Source organism: Neophocaena asiaeorientalis, unplaced genomic scaffold, assembly GCF_003031525.2.
Source record: "Neophocaena asiaeorientalis asiaeorientalis breed wild unplaced genomic scaffold, Neophocaena_asiaeorientalis_V1.1 scaffold114, whole genome shotgun sequence".
Classification (NCBI taxonomy): domain Eukaryota; kingdom Metazoa; phylum Chordata; class Mammalia; order Artiodactyla; family Phocoenidae; genus Neophocaena; species Neophocaena asiaeorientalis.
The window spans coordinates 11,974,416-11,992,058 of NW_020173116.1; the positions used below are offsets into that span (position 1 = coordinate 11,974,416).

At 45.2% G+C, this 17,643-nt stretch overlaps 1 protein-coding gene and 1 long non-coding RNA gene across 5 annotated transcripts in view; one reads left to right on the forward strand and one right to left on the reverse strand.

Moving 5' to 3' along the window:
* Window positions 1-13,139, forward strand: part of IL1RL2 (interleukin 1 receptor like 2) — a 48,169-nt gene extending 35,030 nt beyond the window's left edge. For 3 of the 4 annotated variants that reach the window (XM_024744047.1, XM_024744048.1, XM_024744049.1), the window contains exons 9-11: window positions 1,033-1,176; window positions 7,974-8,135; window positions 9,741-11,272. In XM_024744047.1, the coding sequence (XP_024599815.1) occupies window positions 1,033-1,176; window positions 7,974-8,135; window positions 9,741-10,159 (725 nt within the window). In that variant the 3' untranslated portion in view covers window positions 10,160-11,272. Of the gene's footprint in view, window positions 1-1,032; window positions 1,177-7,973; window positions 8,136-9,740; window positions 11,273-13,112 lie in introns of those variants that run through there. The other variant, XR_003003155.1, reaches the window with a different exon arrangement.
* Window positions 5,816-14,557, reverse strand: LOC112399070 (uncharacterized). Its single transcript, XR_003003156.1, has 3 exons — window positions 14,345-14,557; window positions 9,619-9,823; window positions 5,816-6,069 (listed from the first exon to the last, which is right to left on the reverse strand). It is a non-coding gene; the product is annotated as an uncharacterized LOC112399070 (long non-coding RNA).
* Window positions 14,558-17,643: the final 3,086 nt, after the last annotated feature.

Below are 17,643 nucleotides of genomic sequence, written 5' to 3' on the forward strand. Positions count from 1 at the left end.
GGTTGTGATCAGCTCTTTAGTAAGCTCCCCTCCCCCCCTCCCGCCCACCCTCCTACACACACGCACTTTCCAGTGCGGACCGGAGGACCAGGGAGGGGGCCAATGAAGGAAGTGGTGGATGTGCGGTGGATTCTAAGAATGGGGAGGATTTCTCTTCCACTTTCCCGTTTCCTCTTTTCTAGTTCTCTCCTTCCTAGAGCCTCCTTCTTTGACAGCAGCGCTCTGGGCTGTGGTGAGGCAGAAAGCTGTGCTGTTCCTCTCTTCAGATATGTAGGAGCATGCTTTGAGGGGACTTGGGGTCGCAGAGAAACTGGTTCTTCTCCTTGGTCATCTCTTGCCCACTGCTTTTGCTTTAATTGCTTGGCAATGTGCTCACAAAAGAGAGCAGGGTGTAAATGCCCTTCCTGAGACCATGTCTTGCAGACAGGGGCCCAGCCTGGCCTCTGCTGGCCCAGAGGGGATGAGGTGGGAGTCTGGCTCTCGGCCAGTCTTATGAAGCCACGGAGATGGCTTCCAAGGGAGGCAACTGAAGGTTCTTTATTTATGACAGGGGTCCTGCGGCTCAAGTTTGAGTAACTGGGAAGGCGGTTATAACAGTAATATAATCAAGAACATGCAACAGAACCACCTGGGGAACTTTCCCAGTAAAGGTTCTCAGGCTCCACCTATGGAGAGTCTAGTGTTGAGTAAGGAGGACCTGGCCATGTGTGCTTTGATAGGTGAGCAGTCTTCCTGCGGTCAGAGCCATGCCACATCCACCGTCTGGAGCTAGGGGTCTGCAGAATTTCCCTCTCCAGATTCCCAAGAGCACATTTTCTTCCCCAAATTCAAAGTCAAGACCAAATTATTCTACTCCCCATACCTATTACTTAACTGTAAAGGAATAATTAAGTGTTCCCCTCTCTGCCATCTAATACCCATTTGGCGTATGTAATGGGACTTGTGTAAGTTAAGTGTATAATTGACTCTTTGTAGTATTATTATTTTATTATTTATTGGTTTTTTTTTTTTTTTTTTTGCTGTCATTTGTAGTTCCAGATTATCGAGCTTACTTGATAGGAGGGCTTCTTGTTTTGACCAGCGCGGCGGTGTCTGCCTTGTGTATCTACAATGTTTTTAAGATCGACGTTGTACTTTGGTATCGAAGTGCCTTCCATTCTGCAGGGCCCATAGAAGGTGAGTAGCCATTGAAACATGCATTGTCCTGGAATCTGCTCGTCCGCATAACCGTTGTAAATATACTTGACCATCTTTACTAGCTTGCCTTTCGTGTTGTCGGCAACTTTAGATGAGAGCGTCTCCCTGGGGCTTCTCGTACTTTAGAGAAAGGAGCTGCCCATAGCCGCCAGCACTGTACAATCGCATAAGGCTTGCAAGCTAGGAGTCACCTGGCAGATCATCTTCTGGCTCCCAGTGCAACTGTTTTAGGAAGGTTCTCACGTCCACTGGTGTAGGCAAAAGACAAAAATTTCTCTTGGAGCAGCGTGAGCTCTGTCCACGGTACATCTTCAACACAGCACACGTGCATGCAGAATTTACGTCACAGAGAGCAAGGAGTTGCCTGTGTTTGCAGCTCCTTCTGGGCCTGGGCTGGGGGCCCAAAACGATTTGTCTCCAACTTTCAGGTTTGGAGGGAGACAGACCTGGGTTTGAATTTGAGTTCTCCACTTACTCCCTGTGTGATTTAGGTATTTAATTCTCTTCTCTTTCTCAGGTATAGGTGGAAAGAAGGGAGGGAGGGAGGAAGGGGAGAGGAGGGGAGCGGAGGGGAGGGGAGGGGAGGGGACCATGATCAGAGCCTGCCTCACAGAGTCCTGTAGGAATAGCAGAGTTGAAGCTCAGGAAAGCACTGAGGGTCCTGGGGTGCAGGGGGCTCCCATGTCTGAAGGTCCAAGCAAGCTGCCCCTGCTGCTCTGCCTGGGGGTTCATTTTGGCATGGGGAGCCGCGTCCTACCAGCGCTAGTCACCAGAGAAGTGCCCGTGTGATCCCAAATCTGAGGATCCGGCATTTCCCATCACTGTGCTGCTTTTTTTTGTTTTTTTTTTTTGGTGCGCGGGACTCTCACTGCTGTGGCCTCTCCCGTTATGGAGCACAGGCTCCAGACGCACAGGCTCAGCGGCCGTGGCTCACGGGCCCAGCCGCTCCGCGGCACGTGGGATCTTCCCGGACCGGGGCACGAACCCGTATCCCCTGCATCGGCAGGCGGACTCTCAACCACTGTGCCACCAGGGAAGCCCCATCACTGTGCTTTTAACTCTGTGCTATTTTCTTTGTATCTCAGAATAGATGTGATCAATCAAGGCCTCACAAAAAAGTAATGCATCTGCTTTAACGTGTCCTAACTGGATAAAAAAGTCACACATGGCTGAGAGAGGTCTGTGCGGCTTTCCTGCACAGAGATACACAAACGTGTCCCTTTCAAGTCCATAGACTTGCAGTGTTGCTGGGAACTCAAGGAGGTGGGGTGGGTCCCAGCACGTTTTAGGAATCCCTATTACACAGAAGGGTGGTAGTCATACTAAGTGCCTGCTTGGCATATAAAACCACGTGTCTGTCCACATGTTTGATAAACGGTAAGTATCCTAACTTGGACTTTAAGTTAAATTTCAGAATTCAAAATTGGCAGCCCTGGAGCAACCTGGAAAAAAACAGATTCTGTTTTTGTTTTTTTTTTTCTTTGATGGCACAATTCACTTGTGGAAATCGGCGTTGCATGTCCAATGCCGCCTGAAGCTCTTTTAGCGTTGCAGGCGCTGAGCTGGGCCGTGGCCCCTGTAGAACCTACTCTGCGTAAGCCCACCTCTGCCTGTGGTCCTCCCGCATCTGTTTGAGAAGACACCTCAGGGCAGCAGTGCTGCTTGTCTTTTCTGACACAGAGATGCTTTGTTTGTTGACTGACAGGGGACTGGGTGGGTTCAGTGTTGTCCCCGGAACTCCCTCCCTGACCTACCGGGATCCCCGGAGCGTGAATGCTGAGCGTGTGGTGAAACCACCACGAGTGAGGTCAAGTGTAGCAGGAAGAGAAAAAAGGAATTGTGCCTCACCCTGAGCAGGGGAAGCTGGACAGTTGATTGACTCAGGGAGCCCCACCCTCTGCTCAGACCGGGCTGCTGCCCAGATTTGGTACCGGCCGGCTGAGGATTTGGAGATGGGAACCTACAGTCAGCCAGCGGTCTTCTTCCTTTTAAGTCAGAAAAGTACACGCACCCTTGGTGATTAAATTTCCTCCAGCTCAGGCTCTGAGAACTGCACTGTGAGTCCTCTTTGAGTGTGACTTCAACAGTGAGTTAGTGATGAGACCTTGAGATGAGTCCCAGATGCTGTTTCCAGTTTTGTGTCCCTTGAGGATATTTTCTGGTTAGTTGAGAACATGTGGAGTAATGGACAACAAATACAAGTGAGGGAGAGAGAGAACATGTGTCCTTCTCGTGATAAGTTGTTTATTCCAACCAGATTAGTCAAGCCGCAGCTGTGATTAATCGTGAGGTGTGTATAACTCACAGTTTTATTGAGTCATGGACAGGCCTGGCTAAGTCCACGAGCTCTGTGTATTGTCTGTTAACTCACAGGAGGGAGTTTAAAAATTCTTATCCCATGTGTGCATGTGTGTACACAAATATAAGGATTTGTTTACAAATCTACGTGAGCGATGTGTCTATCCCTCACCTTATTCCAAGTAGGTTTGTGGGGAATGCACCTGTAGAACAGATGATTAAAAACGAAAACGAGGGCTCCCCTGGTGGCTCAGTGGCTGGGAATCCTCCTGCCAATGCAGGGGACACGGGCTCGAGCCCTGGTCCGGGAAGATCCCACATGCCGCATAGCAACTGAGCCCGCGAGCCACAACTACTGAGCCCGCGTGCCACAGCTACTGAAGCCCGCGTGCCTAGAGCCCATGCTCGGCAACAAGAGAAGCCACCGCAATGAGAAGCCCGCGCAACACAGCGAAGAGTAGCCCCCCGCTCGCCGCAACTAGAGAAAAGCCTGCGCGCAGCAACAAAGACCCAACGCAGCCAAAAATAAAATAAATTAAAAACAAAACAAAACAGGTGCAGTGAACAAAGGGTAGAATGATAACATAAGCAGGGCAGGGGACAGTTAATGACCCACCTTGGATGGTTTTTAAAGATGCTCTTGCTTTAAAAGTGAAGGCAAAGCCATGACAAGGTTCGTGGCACTGTTTTACACAAACTTTTCATTCGCTCATGAGAGCACATGGCTTTTTCTGGGCCGATTCCTCAGGAAAATTGTTTTGTAGTGAGATCTTGTCTTTAAAGCATGTGATGTAATGAACTTTGCTTGCAACAAAATTCCCATGGTAAATGTAAAAGCATGTTTAATGTGCCTTTTCTCCCAGTGTCTTCAGGCTAGGGCAAAAATGCCAAAAACTCATGCAATTCAGTTAGCGCACTTACCTGAAGGTCAAATTGATTCCATCTGCTTTTTCCACGGGACCAGTTTGATCAGGTTTAAAATTTAGCAGCATCGTATTGAGAGAAGTAGGGAATCAAATAATCTTTAGGCAACTTTCATAAACATTAAGTTGTACAAACAAATGACTGTATTTTTGCCAACAGCCAATGAGGGTGTACACAGATGCTTTAACATCAAAAGTAGGGATGAATCTCCTTAGAAAATGAAAGGAACTTCACCAGAACCTGGGTGCCCTGTTTCCCCACCATTACACAGAGAGAGCAGGGCCCACTTTCCTTAGGAAACTCACTAGTAGGTCTGTGTCTCTGTAATTTTCTTGATGATGTAGACAGTTGCGGGGAGTGGTCCACCTCATTGTTATTTGTTGCTATTCATTGTTATTTCCCCAATTCCGGCCCAGTTACTGTGGCTGGGAATCAAATTACCTCAAAGCTTTACGGCATAAAACCACCACTTATTTTGCTTATGGATTCTGTGGGTCAGGAGTGTGGACGGGCAAAGCGGAAGTGGCCTGTCTCAGCCCCATGGTGCCTGGGGCTTCAGCTGAAGGACAAGCAGCTGATGTGGGATGTTGACTGGTGGCCTGGGCTCCTCTCCAAATAATCTCTCAAGGGGGGCTACTACACTGGGCTTCCTCACAGCATGCGATGGCTTCCAAGGGCTAGTGTTTCAAGAACAGCAGAGCTAGGTAGAAGCCATTATTTTTTTAATGACTCAGACCCTGAATTTCGAGTATCAGTTCTACTTTGTTCACTTGTCAAGGCAGCTGCAGAGTCTTACCCAATTCTAAGGAAGGCGAAATAGATTCTGCCTCTTTGTGGGGTGTGGCAAAGTACAGAGAGAACATATGGGACTGGAAATACTGCTGGGGCTATTTTTGGAAAATACCATCTGACGCAGTTGCACAGGATGAATCAGGGATGAGCTTTGTGAAGCTTCCTTCTCTTAATTTAATCAATCAAGCCTGTGTAATGAAGCCTCCATAAAATCTGGAAGGACAGGCTCTGGAGAACTTCTGGGCTGGTGAGCAGGTAGAGTTTGGGGACAGTGGTGCCCCCCAGAGAGGGCATGGATGCTCTGCACCCCTTCTCCATCCGTTGCCCTGTACATCTCCTGATCTGGCTGTTGATTTCATACCCTTTAAAATCCTTATATAATAAGTCAGTGGTCTAGTAAGTAACGTGTTTCTCTGAGTCTGTTCTAGCAAATTCATCGAACCCAAGGAGGGGGTCGTGGAAATCTGGTCTATAGCCAGTTGGTCTGGAGTACAGGTAACACCCTGGACTCGCTACTGGTATCCTGAATTAGCGTTACCAAACTCAGGTTTGGCTGTTCATCGCTTGAAAGCCAATACTCGAGAGACAAGGGTTGGTTGGAAAAGGAAATGTTGCTTTATTCAGGAGGCTGGCAACCAGGGGAGAAGGTGGACTGGCGTCCCAGAACCAACTCCAAAGATTCTGCGCGGCCGTGAAGGTGTTAAAGGGAAAAGGGGAAACAATCTCAGTTAATCACTGAGAAAGGGGGTCAGATTCTTCACCATCTCCCGCTGCTTGCAGGCTTGTTGACTCCGCATGACCTTTCTTTAGAGGCTATCTTGTGCACATGGTCTGCTTGTGAGATTACCGAAGGGGAAGCTGGGGAAGAGATGTAGTCATCTGTTAATTATTTATTCTTCATTTCTACTTCTAAGAAAAGAATCAACAGGTTAGGCGAAGCCTTGTGTGATCAAAAGATTCGAAAGGTGTGCTTTGGCCAGAGGTTAGTTAAGCATGGAGGCACCTGGTGTAAAGGTTAAGTTAAAATATAGCTTTGCTAGAGTGACAGGACAAAAGGGCCTCCTGCAAAGAGCTGCTTCCTGCAAGGAGCTGCTTACATTGGGGTGGCGGGGGGGGGAGAGTCGTTGGAACCTCCAGTTTGGAGCGCCTTGGTCAGAAGCACAGGTAACAACTGGGCGTCTGAAGTGGAATGTGATCTTGTGGGACTGAGCCCTTTCCCTGTGCAATCTGATTCTATCTCTGGGTAGAAAGTGTCAGAATGGAGTTGAATTCTTAGACACCCTGCTTGCATCCAAGAATTGCTTGTTGGTGTGGGGAAACCTCCACACACACACACACGTATTGCAGTTGGGTCTGGGAACCCTCTTCAGGGACCCAATCATAAAGGGGCCCTCACACTTTCCTGAGTTTTACTTCCAGGAGCCTGACCAAGCTCTGATGGTAAATATCAGAGAAAAATTCCTTTATGTGCTTCCAGCAGGGAGAGGGGGAAAAAGAACCATTTTGAAAGACACCAGAGCATTCTGTTCTTAACAAGGACTGCCCTTGGGATACACTAGTTAATGAGAGGTTAACCTGCTGGCGTTTTATCAGGGGTCTGACTGGCCTGAGCAAAGGGAAATAACAAGCTCCAGCCCTCTCTAGCCATCCTGCCCAACCTAAGGGCAGAGAAAACACTGAGAAACGTTTGTGAATGTCATAGTCCAGAGGCATAGGCTCACTAAAAGACTGAGATCTAATCATAGGACTAGAGAATACTTCCCCTCTTTCCATTCCTCACCACATGTTGCTAAAGACCTACTTAGAGCAATTCCTTTTACCTGGTAGATCACATCCAGCTATCAAGAAAAACTATAAGGCCTATTAGAGGACAAAAAAACCCCCCACAATTTGAAGAGACAGAGCAAGCATTAGAACTAGATATGGTGGGGATGTTGGAATTATCATACTGTGAATTTAAAACAACTATGATTACTATGCTTAGGGCTCTATAGGATAAAGTAGACAGCATGCAAGAACAGATGGGCAATGTAAACAGATGGGAATAGTAAGAAATAACCAAAAAGAACTGCTAGCAGAAAACAAACAAAAATGAAGAATGCTTCTGATGGGCTTATTACTAGACCAGACACCGCTAAGAAAAGAATCTCTGGGCTTGAGGATACCTCAGTAGAAACCTCCAAAACTGAAAAGCAAAGAGAACAAAGACCGGAAAAAAATTTAAAAAACAGAACAAAATATCCAATGACTGTGAGACAACTACAAAGAGTGTAACATACATGTAATGGGAATACCAGTAGGAGAAGAAAGAGAGGAACAGAAATATTTCAAACACTAATTACTGAGAATTTCTCCAAATTAATGTCAGATACCAAACAACAGATCCAGGAAGCTCAGAGCACTCCAATTAGGATAAATACCAAAGACAAACAAACAAAACTACACCTAGGCATATCATTTTCAAACTACAGAATAAAAAATTCTGAATGAAGCCAGGGGAAAGCGACACCTTACCTCTAGAGAAACAAAGATGAATTACATTCAACTTATCCTCAAACAACAATGCATGAAAGAAGAGATTGGAGTGAAAATTTAAAGTGTTGAAAGAATGAGATGCAGTGCTTGGCAATGAGTCAGCCAAGTGGGCACCTGGAAGTCATTGAACCCAAGGAAAAAGACATCATGATAGCAACTCAGATTTTCACTTTGTTCACATAATTTGGTACCAATAATTTCACGAGCTTGTCCCATTTCCTTTTCAGATGGGAAGCTGTATGATGCATATGTCTTGTACCCCAAGCCTCAAAGAGAAAGCCACAGCCATGATGTGGACACTCTGGTGTTGAAGATCCTCCCCAAGGTGCTGGAGAGGCAGTGTGGATACAAGTTATTTATATTTGGCAGGGATGACTTTCCTGGACAAGGTATGTTTTAAATGAGGTATAAAAATAAGAAATGAATAAAATAGAAAGGAACTGAAATTCCCTGGTGGTCCGGTGGTTAGGACTCCGCGCTTCCACTGCAGAGGGTGCAGGTTTGATCCCTGGTCGGGGAACTAAGATCCCACATGCTGCAATGCAGCCAAAAAAAAAAGGAAAGGAACCTCTCTCTTTTTGACTTTACAAACAGAAGGAGCTACGCTTGCCTTTCCCACAGAACCACAGGGAGCCTTTCACTCCCCTGCCCACAGCACCAGAGCTGAGGAGGGAGGACCAGGCTCTCTTCTCTCATTAGGCCCATCCCTACAACAGGATAACGGGGATTCCTGGTTGAAACCATGTGACTTTCACTTTGGGTAAGGATATGGTTGACCCATTTGTATGAACCGCTGGATGATGACATACACAGCCTTGGCCAAGAGACGGAAAAGGGACAACTGGTCATTGGCTGTCACATCCTTGAGACTAACCACTGAGTATTTTCTGTCAAATTGAATTTGTAAAAGAGCTCATGTTTAAGGCTGGTTTTATAAACTTCAACTCTCTCCAGCCCTGCCCTACCTAAATAAAATAGAAGTTATTTATTTCCCCCTTTTACGAGGAGAGTAGCTTTGGGAAATGCAGTTAACATCACTGAACCTCAGTTGTCTCGTCTGTCAAATGGGGTTGAGATTGCTTCCCTGACTCAGTTGAGAGAATTAAATGAGGTAAAACCTGAGTAGAGACCAGTATGGAGCTTAGCGCATATTAGATACTCAATAGATGAAAACGTCTGTCTTATCCTATACCTTCTCTTTCTTAGAAGGCGATACAGTAAACAGCTGATATTTGAAATATCACCAGGAAACCAAGATTACTACCTAGTGGCCTGTTCTGGGTCATTTTAAAAGGTTTCTAAGAACTTTGGATTTGTAGGCTGCTCCTATCCATAGCTTATCACATCTTTTCAAGTTATGAAATCATCCTCCATGAGGAAATGAAAGTGTGATCCAGTGCTTGTTATAAACCTGCAGAAGAGCTCTCATTTCATAAGCATATCAATATTTATTCATTCATTCACTTCTTCAACAAATATTTATTGAGCACCTGCTATGTGCCAGGTAATGTTGTAGGCACTAGAAATATTAAAATAAACCAAAGAGAAGAAGGAAGTGCTCTTGGGGAGGTTACAGTCTATTCTTACATCCTAAGCATAAGGAGGATATAAAACTTGGCCTTTGTTTTGAAAAAAGACCAAGTTTTATCCATAGTTGGATATTTCAAGAACTTTCCCCTCCCCTTCCCAAGAAATCATTGGGATATGTTATTTGGTTTCAAGTTAGTCTTTTAAGTCCTGGTCATTTAAATAGCTATGAAGCACAAGAGGAAAACACAAATAAAGATTAGTACAACATTTGAGCTAACTACATGTGTCCTATCCTTTAAAAGTCTGCTACTTTTTAAAAAGTATTTATCCTCCAATACATACCAGACCTTTAGCTACGTTTGGAGATACAAAGTTAGACATGATAAGATCCTTGTTCTGAGTAGTGCAGGGTCTGTGGCTCTTTTCTTCATGAGATGCTCCGCATCTTCTTTCTTTATTTCCAGCTGTGGTCAATGTCACTGATGAAAATATTAAGCTATGCAGAAGACTGATCATCGTCATAGTTCCCGAAGCGCTGAGCCTTGACCTATTAAGGAACATGTCAGAAGAACAAATTGCAGTCTACAATGTTCTCATCCAGGATGGGATAAAGGTCATTCTGATTGAACTGGAGAAGGTCAAGGACTATACAACCTTGCCAGAGTCCATTCAGTACATCAAACAGAAGCATGGGGCCGTCCAGTGGAGTGGGGACTTCACAGAGCAGTCACAGTGTGCAAACACCAAGTTCTGGAAAAAAGTGAGGTATCACATGCCACCCAAAAGGTGGACACCTTCTCCTCCTGTCCAGCTGCTAAAGAACACGCCCTTCGACCTCATGGACAGCAAGTGGGAGGCCAACGTGGGGTTCATCACCCCGTGATGGAGAGTTGGTTGCCATGTGGTGGCTCACATTTAAATTAGGATGCATTGCATTTGGGCCATTGGCTTGAAGCTTACGGTTGTGTACTTGTGGAAAGGACTGTGTTTATTTGCTCATTTTGCTCAGAGCTACTTCTTTAGGGAAAGACATTACCTCTCCCGAAGCCCTCGTTAACTGACTGGCGCTGAACACTCATGAACACCGATGAGCACGGAGCATTAGCGTTTGAGCCCCTGGGGATGGGACGTGGAGGGTTGCAGAGTGGCAGTTCAGATGTCAGGTGGTTTGGCATGTGGTGTGGCCCTGGTGGGGCTGGGTAGCCAGGATACAGGAGGGCAGTGTGGGCTTGGGTAGGGCTGGCAAAGGTAATGGCCCTCACTCTTCATGCCTGACCGGTTGTGCAAGGCCCTTGTCCTCAGGGAATATTTGCTGTGTCTCTGAGCCCCTCACTCCTCAAATGCAAATAAATACCTGTGACCCCACAGTCTGAGCACCTTGGCACTGGAAGCAACTTTGGGGTCCCCTGTGGGGACCAACTCTGGTGCCACCGAGATTGCCCGTTAATCACCCTGCTGGTGGGCCCCATGCTTTGAAAGACTTTACCTGTCAGACCAAAATAAGTAATCACTCACTTATTTTTCCAGCTGGCCTACGTCAGCCAGAATTCTGAGCCACATATGATAGATGCAGTTACCACACCAAGAGGATGTACTTCTAATCCAAGCAAACAAAAGCCGTCTTTCAGTTAGCCAGCACACGCTCATCACAGGTCAGTTTATGATTTAACAAGTCACAAAGATTTCTGACACTAAAATTGAGCTGTAAACTCTTATCATTACTTTCAAAGACCCAAACGGTTGGAGCTTAGATATAGTCCAACTCTCTTATTCTGTGGTTGACAACAACAGCATTCAAAGGTGGCTGCTATGGTGAGAACGTTCCTGTCCACAAAATTCATATGTTGGAATCCTAACACCCAATGTCATGCTTTAGGAGGTGAGGCCTTGGGAGGTGATTAGGTCTTGAGGGAGGAGCCCTCATGGATGGGATTGGTGTTCTTTTTTTTTGACATCTTTATGGGAGTATAATTGCTTTACAATGTTGTGTTAGTTTCTGCTGTATAACAAAGTGAATCAGCTATACACGTATACATATATCTCCTCCCTCTTGAGTCTCCCGGAGCACTTTTAAAAGCCGGGTGAGGGAGGGGTGTTGCAGGGTCTGTGATCAGCTTGTGCATTATTCTCTGATTAGCTGATGGTAAGGTAGCAGGGTGGTGTCACGGGGGTTAACATTATCAGTCTTGGGACTTCCCTGGTGGTCCAGTGGTTAAGCCTCCGTGCTCCCAATGCAGGGGGGCCAGGTTCGATCCCTGATCGGGGAACTAGATCCGCATGCCGCAACTAAGACCCTGAACGTCCAAATAAATAAATATTTAAAAACAAAACAGAACAAAACATTATCAGTCCTTAGGCTCCAGGAGGCCTGGGGCTATGTGCTCACGGTCATCAGTTCACATCTTCCATTTGTTGGAGAGGGGGAGGTTTTTTACATCTGTAACAACAACTGAGGAAACGTGCATCAGATACTGTTACCTGGGTACTTCAGAGAGGAGCTACGGCAGAGGATATGATGGCGGGGGAGGTCTGTCCCGGGAAGGCCCCATGGGGTCCTGCTCGGTTACAGTGAGAGGTGAATAGGTGAGAGTGAAGGTGAAATACATGTGCTGCGCCCCTCATTACCTTTTGGTTCACCTTCCTGTAATGACCGAGCTGGCCACAAAACCCACTTCCTTTGGTCTCCCACCTCAAATGCCGTAAGTCTGCCCATGAGAAAGGGCAGGGTAAAGGCTGAGTCACATCATTTAAAGGGTCCAGGGAGGGCTGGTCTTTTCCCAAAAGACTGAGGTGCAGATACACATGTGTAAGTGCTTGGCACGCTCTGTGGTTCCACGAGGCACTGTCTGACTAACGTGGGGAGTGGGCAGCGGAGCCCCTGTCCCTTCGTGCCTCCTGCCATCCCCCGTGCCCCCCCGCACAGTGACTCACAAGGCTTCCTGCTGTGTCCCAGGCCCCTGACCTTTCCTCAGCTCTCCATCCTGCTTCGTATTTATAAACTTTCCTTCAGCACTCATTTGTGTGGTTGATTTATCCAGGGCTGTGTCTGGAAAGTTAAGAAAGTGGATAATTCCTCCCTGGTTTCCTTTTTAGAGACTATTCTATAGACGACAAAGCCACAACATCTGGAATAAGTGACGGGCTGGGTCGGGTGGTGACCCGGGCTCTCAGAGCGGCAGGACATTGGGCCTGAACTGCTGGAAGCCACAGATCTCAACAGGAATTCTTCTGGGGCCCTTCAAGGAGGGAAACTCTGAGTGCGTCCATCCCTTCTCTCTTGCCAAACCCAGGCAGCTTCTAAGGGATGCTGACGTTGTCGTAGTGAAACTGAACCCTCGTCCTGTCCTCTTCCCCCTCTGAGAGGAAGGGGAAAGCAGACCTTGTAGCCCTGGGTCTTGTCCTGATTCACCTCTCCCCAAAGGCTCTTTTATTGGTATTACTATTTTTTAGCTCAAATCCACAAAATCGAGAACGCCAACACAATGCCTGCCTGTGAGTGGTAAAGGGAAGTGTGGAACCCATAATCTGCATGTTTGCCAGCACAAAACCAATCCACTTAGGTAGGCTTTGCAGTAATGTGTCTATTTTTTCCTAGATAATCTGTTGGTTTGGGTCAACCATTGACTCAAACACAGACAAAACACAAAAATTAGCTCTTTTCTACTTTGGCAGGGTGTAAACAAGCTGCTTTAATATGACAGGCAGCTGTTTTGTTTTTCCTGCCTTTCTTGACTGCTGTGGAAGGGTTTGCATTCTAAGTGGTCTTTGTCAGAGGCTCTCTTATTAATGACAGTGGCCACTGCTCACCTTTGATGCTCTGGCCTAACCATTCTTAGGAGCAGAGCTGACACTTATCTGCAAGGACCAAAAAGCTTTTAGCGAAGGAGAAGGGAGAGCAAGAGAAAAGGGAATCCACCGGGAGACACCATCAGACGATTGGACCACAAGGTGGGGGTTTTCTTGTCTTCATCAGGAGGCTGCCCAGCCCCCATCTCCCACCCCCCTCGGAAGACATGTAAGTGCATCTTTTCGGACTTCAGGCCCAAAATGGGGCCAAGGGGGGTAGGAGTGCACTCACACCAACCGAAAACAGGCGGCACTAAAGCGTTTTGCTGGATGGGTCATGCAGGAAGCCTGTGCGTGTGCCCCTTCCCCTCTGTGTCCACAGTGAACTAGTAAGCTATAACTGTTGCAAATGTCAGCAGACCAGGAAGAAAATTTCATTGTCAGTTTTGAAATATACGTAATAGTTGTATTTGTTGAGCACTCATGAAAGTGATCAAAATTCTATTTTATCCATTGAGACAATTAAAACCGATTTCTATTACATCTAAGTAACCAGCTGGTCACCATTTAAGTATTTATACCTTGGTGCTGGTGTCAACTGAAAAACTGGCAAAACCCAAAGTGTGGTTACAGTTATAGAAAAATGTGAGGACAATGTGCAAAAGAAAAAATGTTCCCCCTTACTCAGTGGATGTATTATTTCTTAACCTGCATCACTGGGATCTACTGTTTTATTGATTTATTCACGTTGTCCCTGAACTTACCTGGAAAACCCTGGGGATGGAAGATTCATATGGTGATGGTGCTGTGGTTCCCGCGGGCCCTCTGACCCCCATTTCCCCCCATTTCCCTCTGTTTTTACTCGCCCTCCCCCCAAACACCACCATCTCTGCCATCACTCCCCTTAGCATCTTTCTGGAAAATAAAAACAGTAATAAGGACCGAGGCTTCGGCAGGGGCTGGATGATTTTTCAAAATATCTATCAAACATGGCCAGCTCCCCAGACCAAGCCACGTGCAAGACAGACCAGGGCTGCAGAGCCTGGATTCCCAGGATTTGGCTGAAGGACTCGCATCATCTACCAGCAGCTTTCACATTTTTTAAACTGAGAACTACAGAATTAGATATATTTCACATTGCAACCCAGTAAACACACGCACGCACACAAAAGAATGAAAAAATTTTCTGTTCTATTATTGGTTCTATTCTGTTCTGTTTAGTTTTGCTCAATTTTTTCGAAATGTGGAGCCCAGTCCCTCGATTGTTTAATGACCCACTTACGTGTTTCCAAAGCAATTAGACAAACACAGATCCAGCTTCCCAGCCTGCGGGTCACCACGCAGGAATGATAGTCCGCTTTCTTCAATCGACAGGCTTTATCAAGTAGCGATTTCGGCTCCTCTTTGATTGGCTAACTTCTGGGTCAATTCGTTTTATTTGTTGTTTTGTGACCGCAGGGCAGAAGTCTTCCCAACAGCCAAGCGAACAGAACTTCCTGCCTGTGTAACAGGATGACATCAAGAGGAAAAGAAAGTCGCCCCGTGGGTGAAGAACCTTGTGAAAGAGAAAAGCATTTCCTCTCTTGAGACCCAGGGAAAGCGAGGTTCACCCCCCCGACTTGGAGACATCAGACGACACGCGGGTCCTCCCCACGGCGCCACTGCGCCCTCTGCTGGTGGCCGAGACGCTGCTCTCCATCCCTCGGCGCGGAACCCCCTGGGCCAGGGGCTGCATCGCTGGGCAGAGAACGCATCCTCTTCTCCGCTGGCGCTCGCGCGCAGCCTGTCGGGGTCTCCACCTTAAGGCCAAGAGTCTCCTTCTTCTTCTTAGGCTGTGGCAAACGTTGAGAGAGTGTCATTTTCTAAATCTGTCACTGTGTTCCTAATCCTTGGGCTTCCGAGACTGCAGCCATCTGTCCACAAGTTGTGATGGGGAACAAGAGGTCCTGATTATATGCCCACAAGGCAGGGATCTAAGGTGGTGGCTCCAGAAAGGTAGCCCTGCCATCAGACTGCCTGGATTCCAGTCACAGCTCCACCACCTAATAACTGAGTGCATTTGCTAAACTGGTGACGTCTTAGCTTCTCAGGCAAGTCACACACATTGTGCCTCAGTTTCTTCCTCTGTAAAGAGGGGATAATAAAAGTACCTACCTTGTAGGATAACCAGCAAGTAAAATGCTTCTTGGTGCCTAGCGATACCTCAGTGAACACTGGCTTTTATTATTATTATATTGTAATAATTAATATTATTTATACTCTGTTCGTTTGCACTTACTGTTTTTGTTACTACAGTAATGATGACGAAGATGAAGGGTAACATTTATGGAGCGCTCACAGCATTTCAGACACTCTTCTGTATGCTTTATACTTATTGATTCATCGTCAGCTCTGTGAGGTGGCCCCCTAAGGACCTTCCTCACTTTGCAGGTGTTCGAGGGGCTTGGGAGGCAGATAACCTGGGCTCAAGGTAGCTAATCTCTCTGTTCCGTTAGCCCAGTGTTCCATCCCTAGAATCCAGATGAGAATAGTACCTCCTTGATAAGAGGATGGTACGTATTAAATGCAATATGTGGAAAGCACTTTAAGCCTTAGACAAAACGGCTGGTTGGTGTTACTGTGAACATGGTGAACCCAAGATTACCTTATATCACTGAGTACACATCTAGAGTAGTTCCACCTTAAGAAAAACCTGATTCTACCAAAAAATATATAAGCTCATGAATTCAGAGAGTGATTATATTTTTGCTTTTTTAGTGAAAGTATAGATTACAGGGCTCATTTGATGAGTGATTCTCAAAGTTTATATGAACCAAATTAAAAAAACACGAAACCACAAAACACTGAAAAAATATAGATGTATATTTATGGGATCCAAAGGAAAGGAAGGACATATTTTACTACATAATCACAAGTAAAGTAGAAAAGTGTAGAATAACCTGAAAAAGAATGTGAGCAAGCATATGAAAGATAAACGTTGCCATTCTTAATGCCCCCTAGAAAAAAGGCCAAAGGATGTGAAAAGGAAATTCACAAAATAAGGGCTAATTCATGCAAATGAATGAGTGAATGAGAAAGTGGAAAACATCGCAAATCACCCGTTGCTACTGGTTTAGGACAGTTGCAATGTGCCAGACTCTATGCTAACCTCTTTAATATACTCTCTCCCTTATTACTCTCAATGATCCTATATTTTCTCCACTTTAAAAATGAATTAATTAAGGATGGAAGAGATCACCCAGGGGTAATGCAGTTGTAAGAAATGCCCTAGGAAAAGTATCACTGAGTGTTTCATGACACTGTAACATTACCATTAAATTTTTTGGTGTGATAACAGTAACATTGTTAAGTTTCCAAAACAATATATATAGTGAAGCATTTATGGATGAAATACTAAGATGTCTGAGATTTGCCTCAAAATAATTCAGTGTAGGGAGAGGAGGAGCCCTTTAGAGAATGGAGGAAACAAGATGGCCATGAATGAGGCTCATGGGGGCCCATCATATTATTTTCTCTATTTTTGGATACGTATGAAATCTTCTCCAAAGTAAGCTTGAACATTAAAGTAGTTAAAAAGATTTTTGAAAAAACAACTAACTCTCAGACACTTGGGCAAATTTGCCTATGAAAAAAGAAACACATTTTTCTTTTCTAGCTAGGGGAAAAGGCATTTGGTTGTCTTTTGTTTTCAAAATATAATCAGCTTCTTCTTTTCCTGATTATTTGGTCATTGGAAAAATTCATAAAGACATGAAATTATTTTTAAAACAATATTTATTTGCATTTTGGTGTATATATGGCTATTTACATGGATTTGATCTTGCAATACATATCTAATTGTTCCCCAATAAAATATGAATATATCAGCATAATAACATATCATGGACATAATTACAAGCCAGTAACATAAAACTACATCCTTTTTTGTTGAAATATAATTGACATATAACATTATGCTAGTTTCAGGAGTATGACATAATGATATAATATTTGTATATATTGTGAAATGATCATCACAATAAGTCTGGTTAACATCCCTCGACATACATAGTTACCATTTTTTTTCTTGTCACGAGAACTTTTAAGATCTACTTTCTTAGCGACTTTCAAATATACAACACAGGGTTATTAACTATGGTCCCCACACACCATTTTTAATGGTTGCATAGCATTCCCCTGGATAGATGTATTATAATTTTTAAACTAATCCTTGATTTCAGGATGTTTAGGTTGTTTCCAATTGGTTACTTTTGCAAATGTGGTGCATTCGTCTGATGACTTGCCTCGAATAGATGGCTAGAAATAGAATTTCTAGGTTAAGACATCTGAAACATCCTTCCAAATTCCCCTCCAGAAAGTTTGTGGTTGTGACTCATACCACACGTTGGTTGAAGATGACAGAGAGTTAAGTATTTCTTCTAAGGTGTCCCAGTGAAGAATTTCAGGCTCGTGTTTGAGTTCCTATTTTGGTCATAACAATGGGAAATTTCTTGTTTCATATGTTTTTGCATGTTTCAAAAGAGGTGATCAACAAGATACATGGGGTGGGATGTTTGGGGTCTTGAAGGATGCAGTCACACA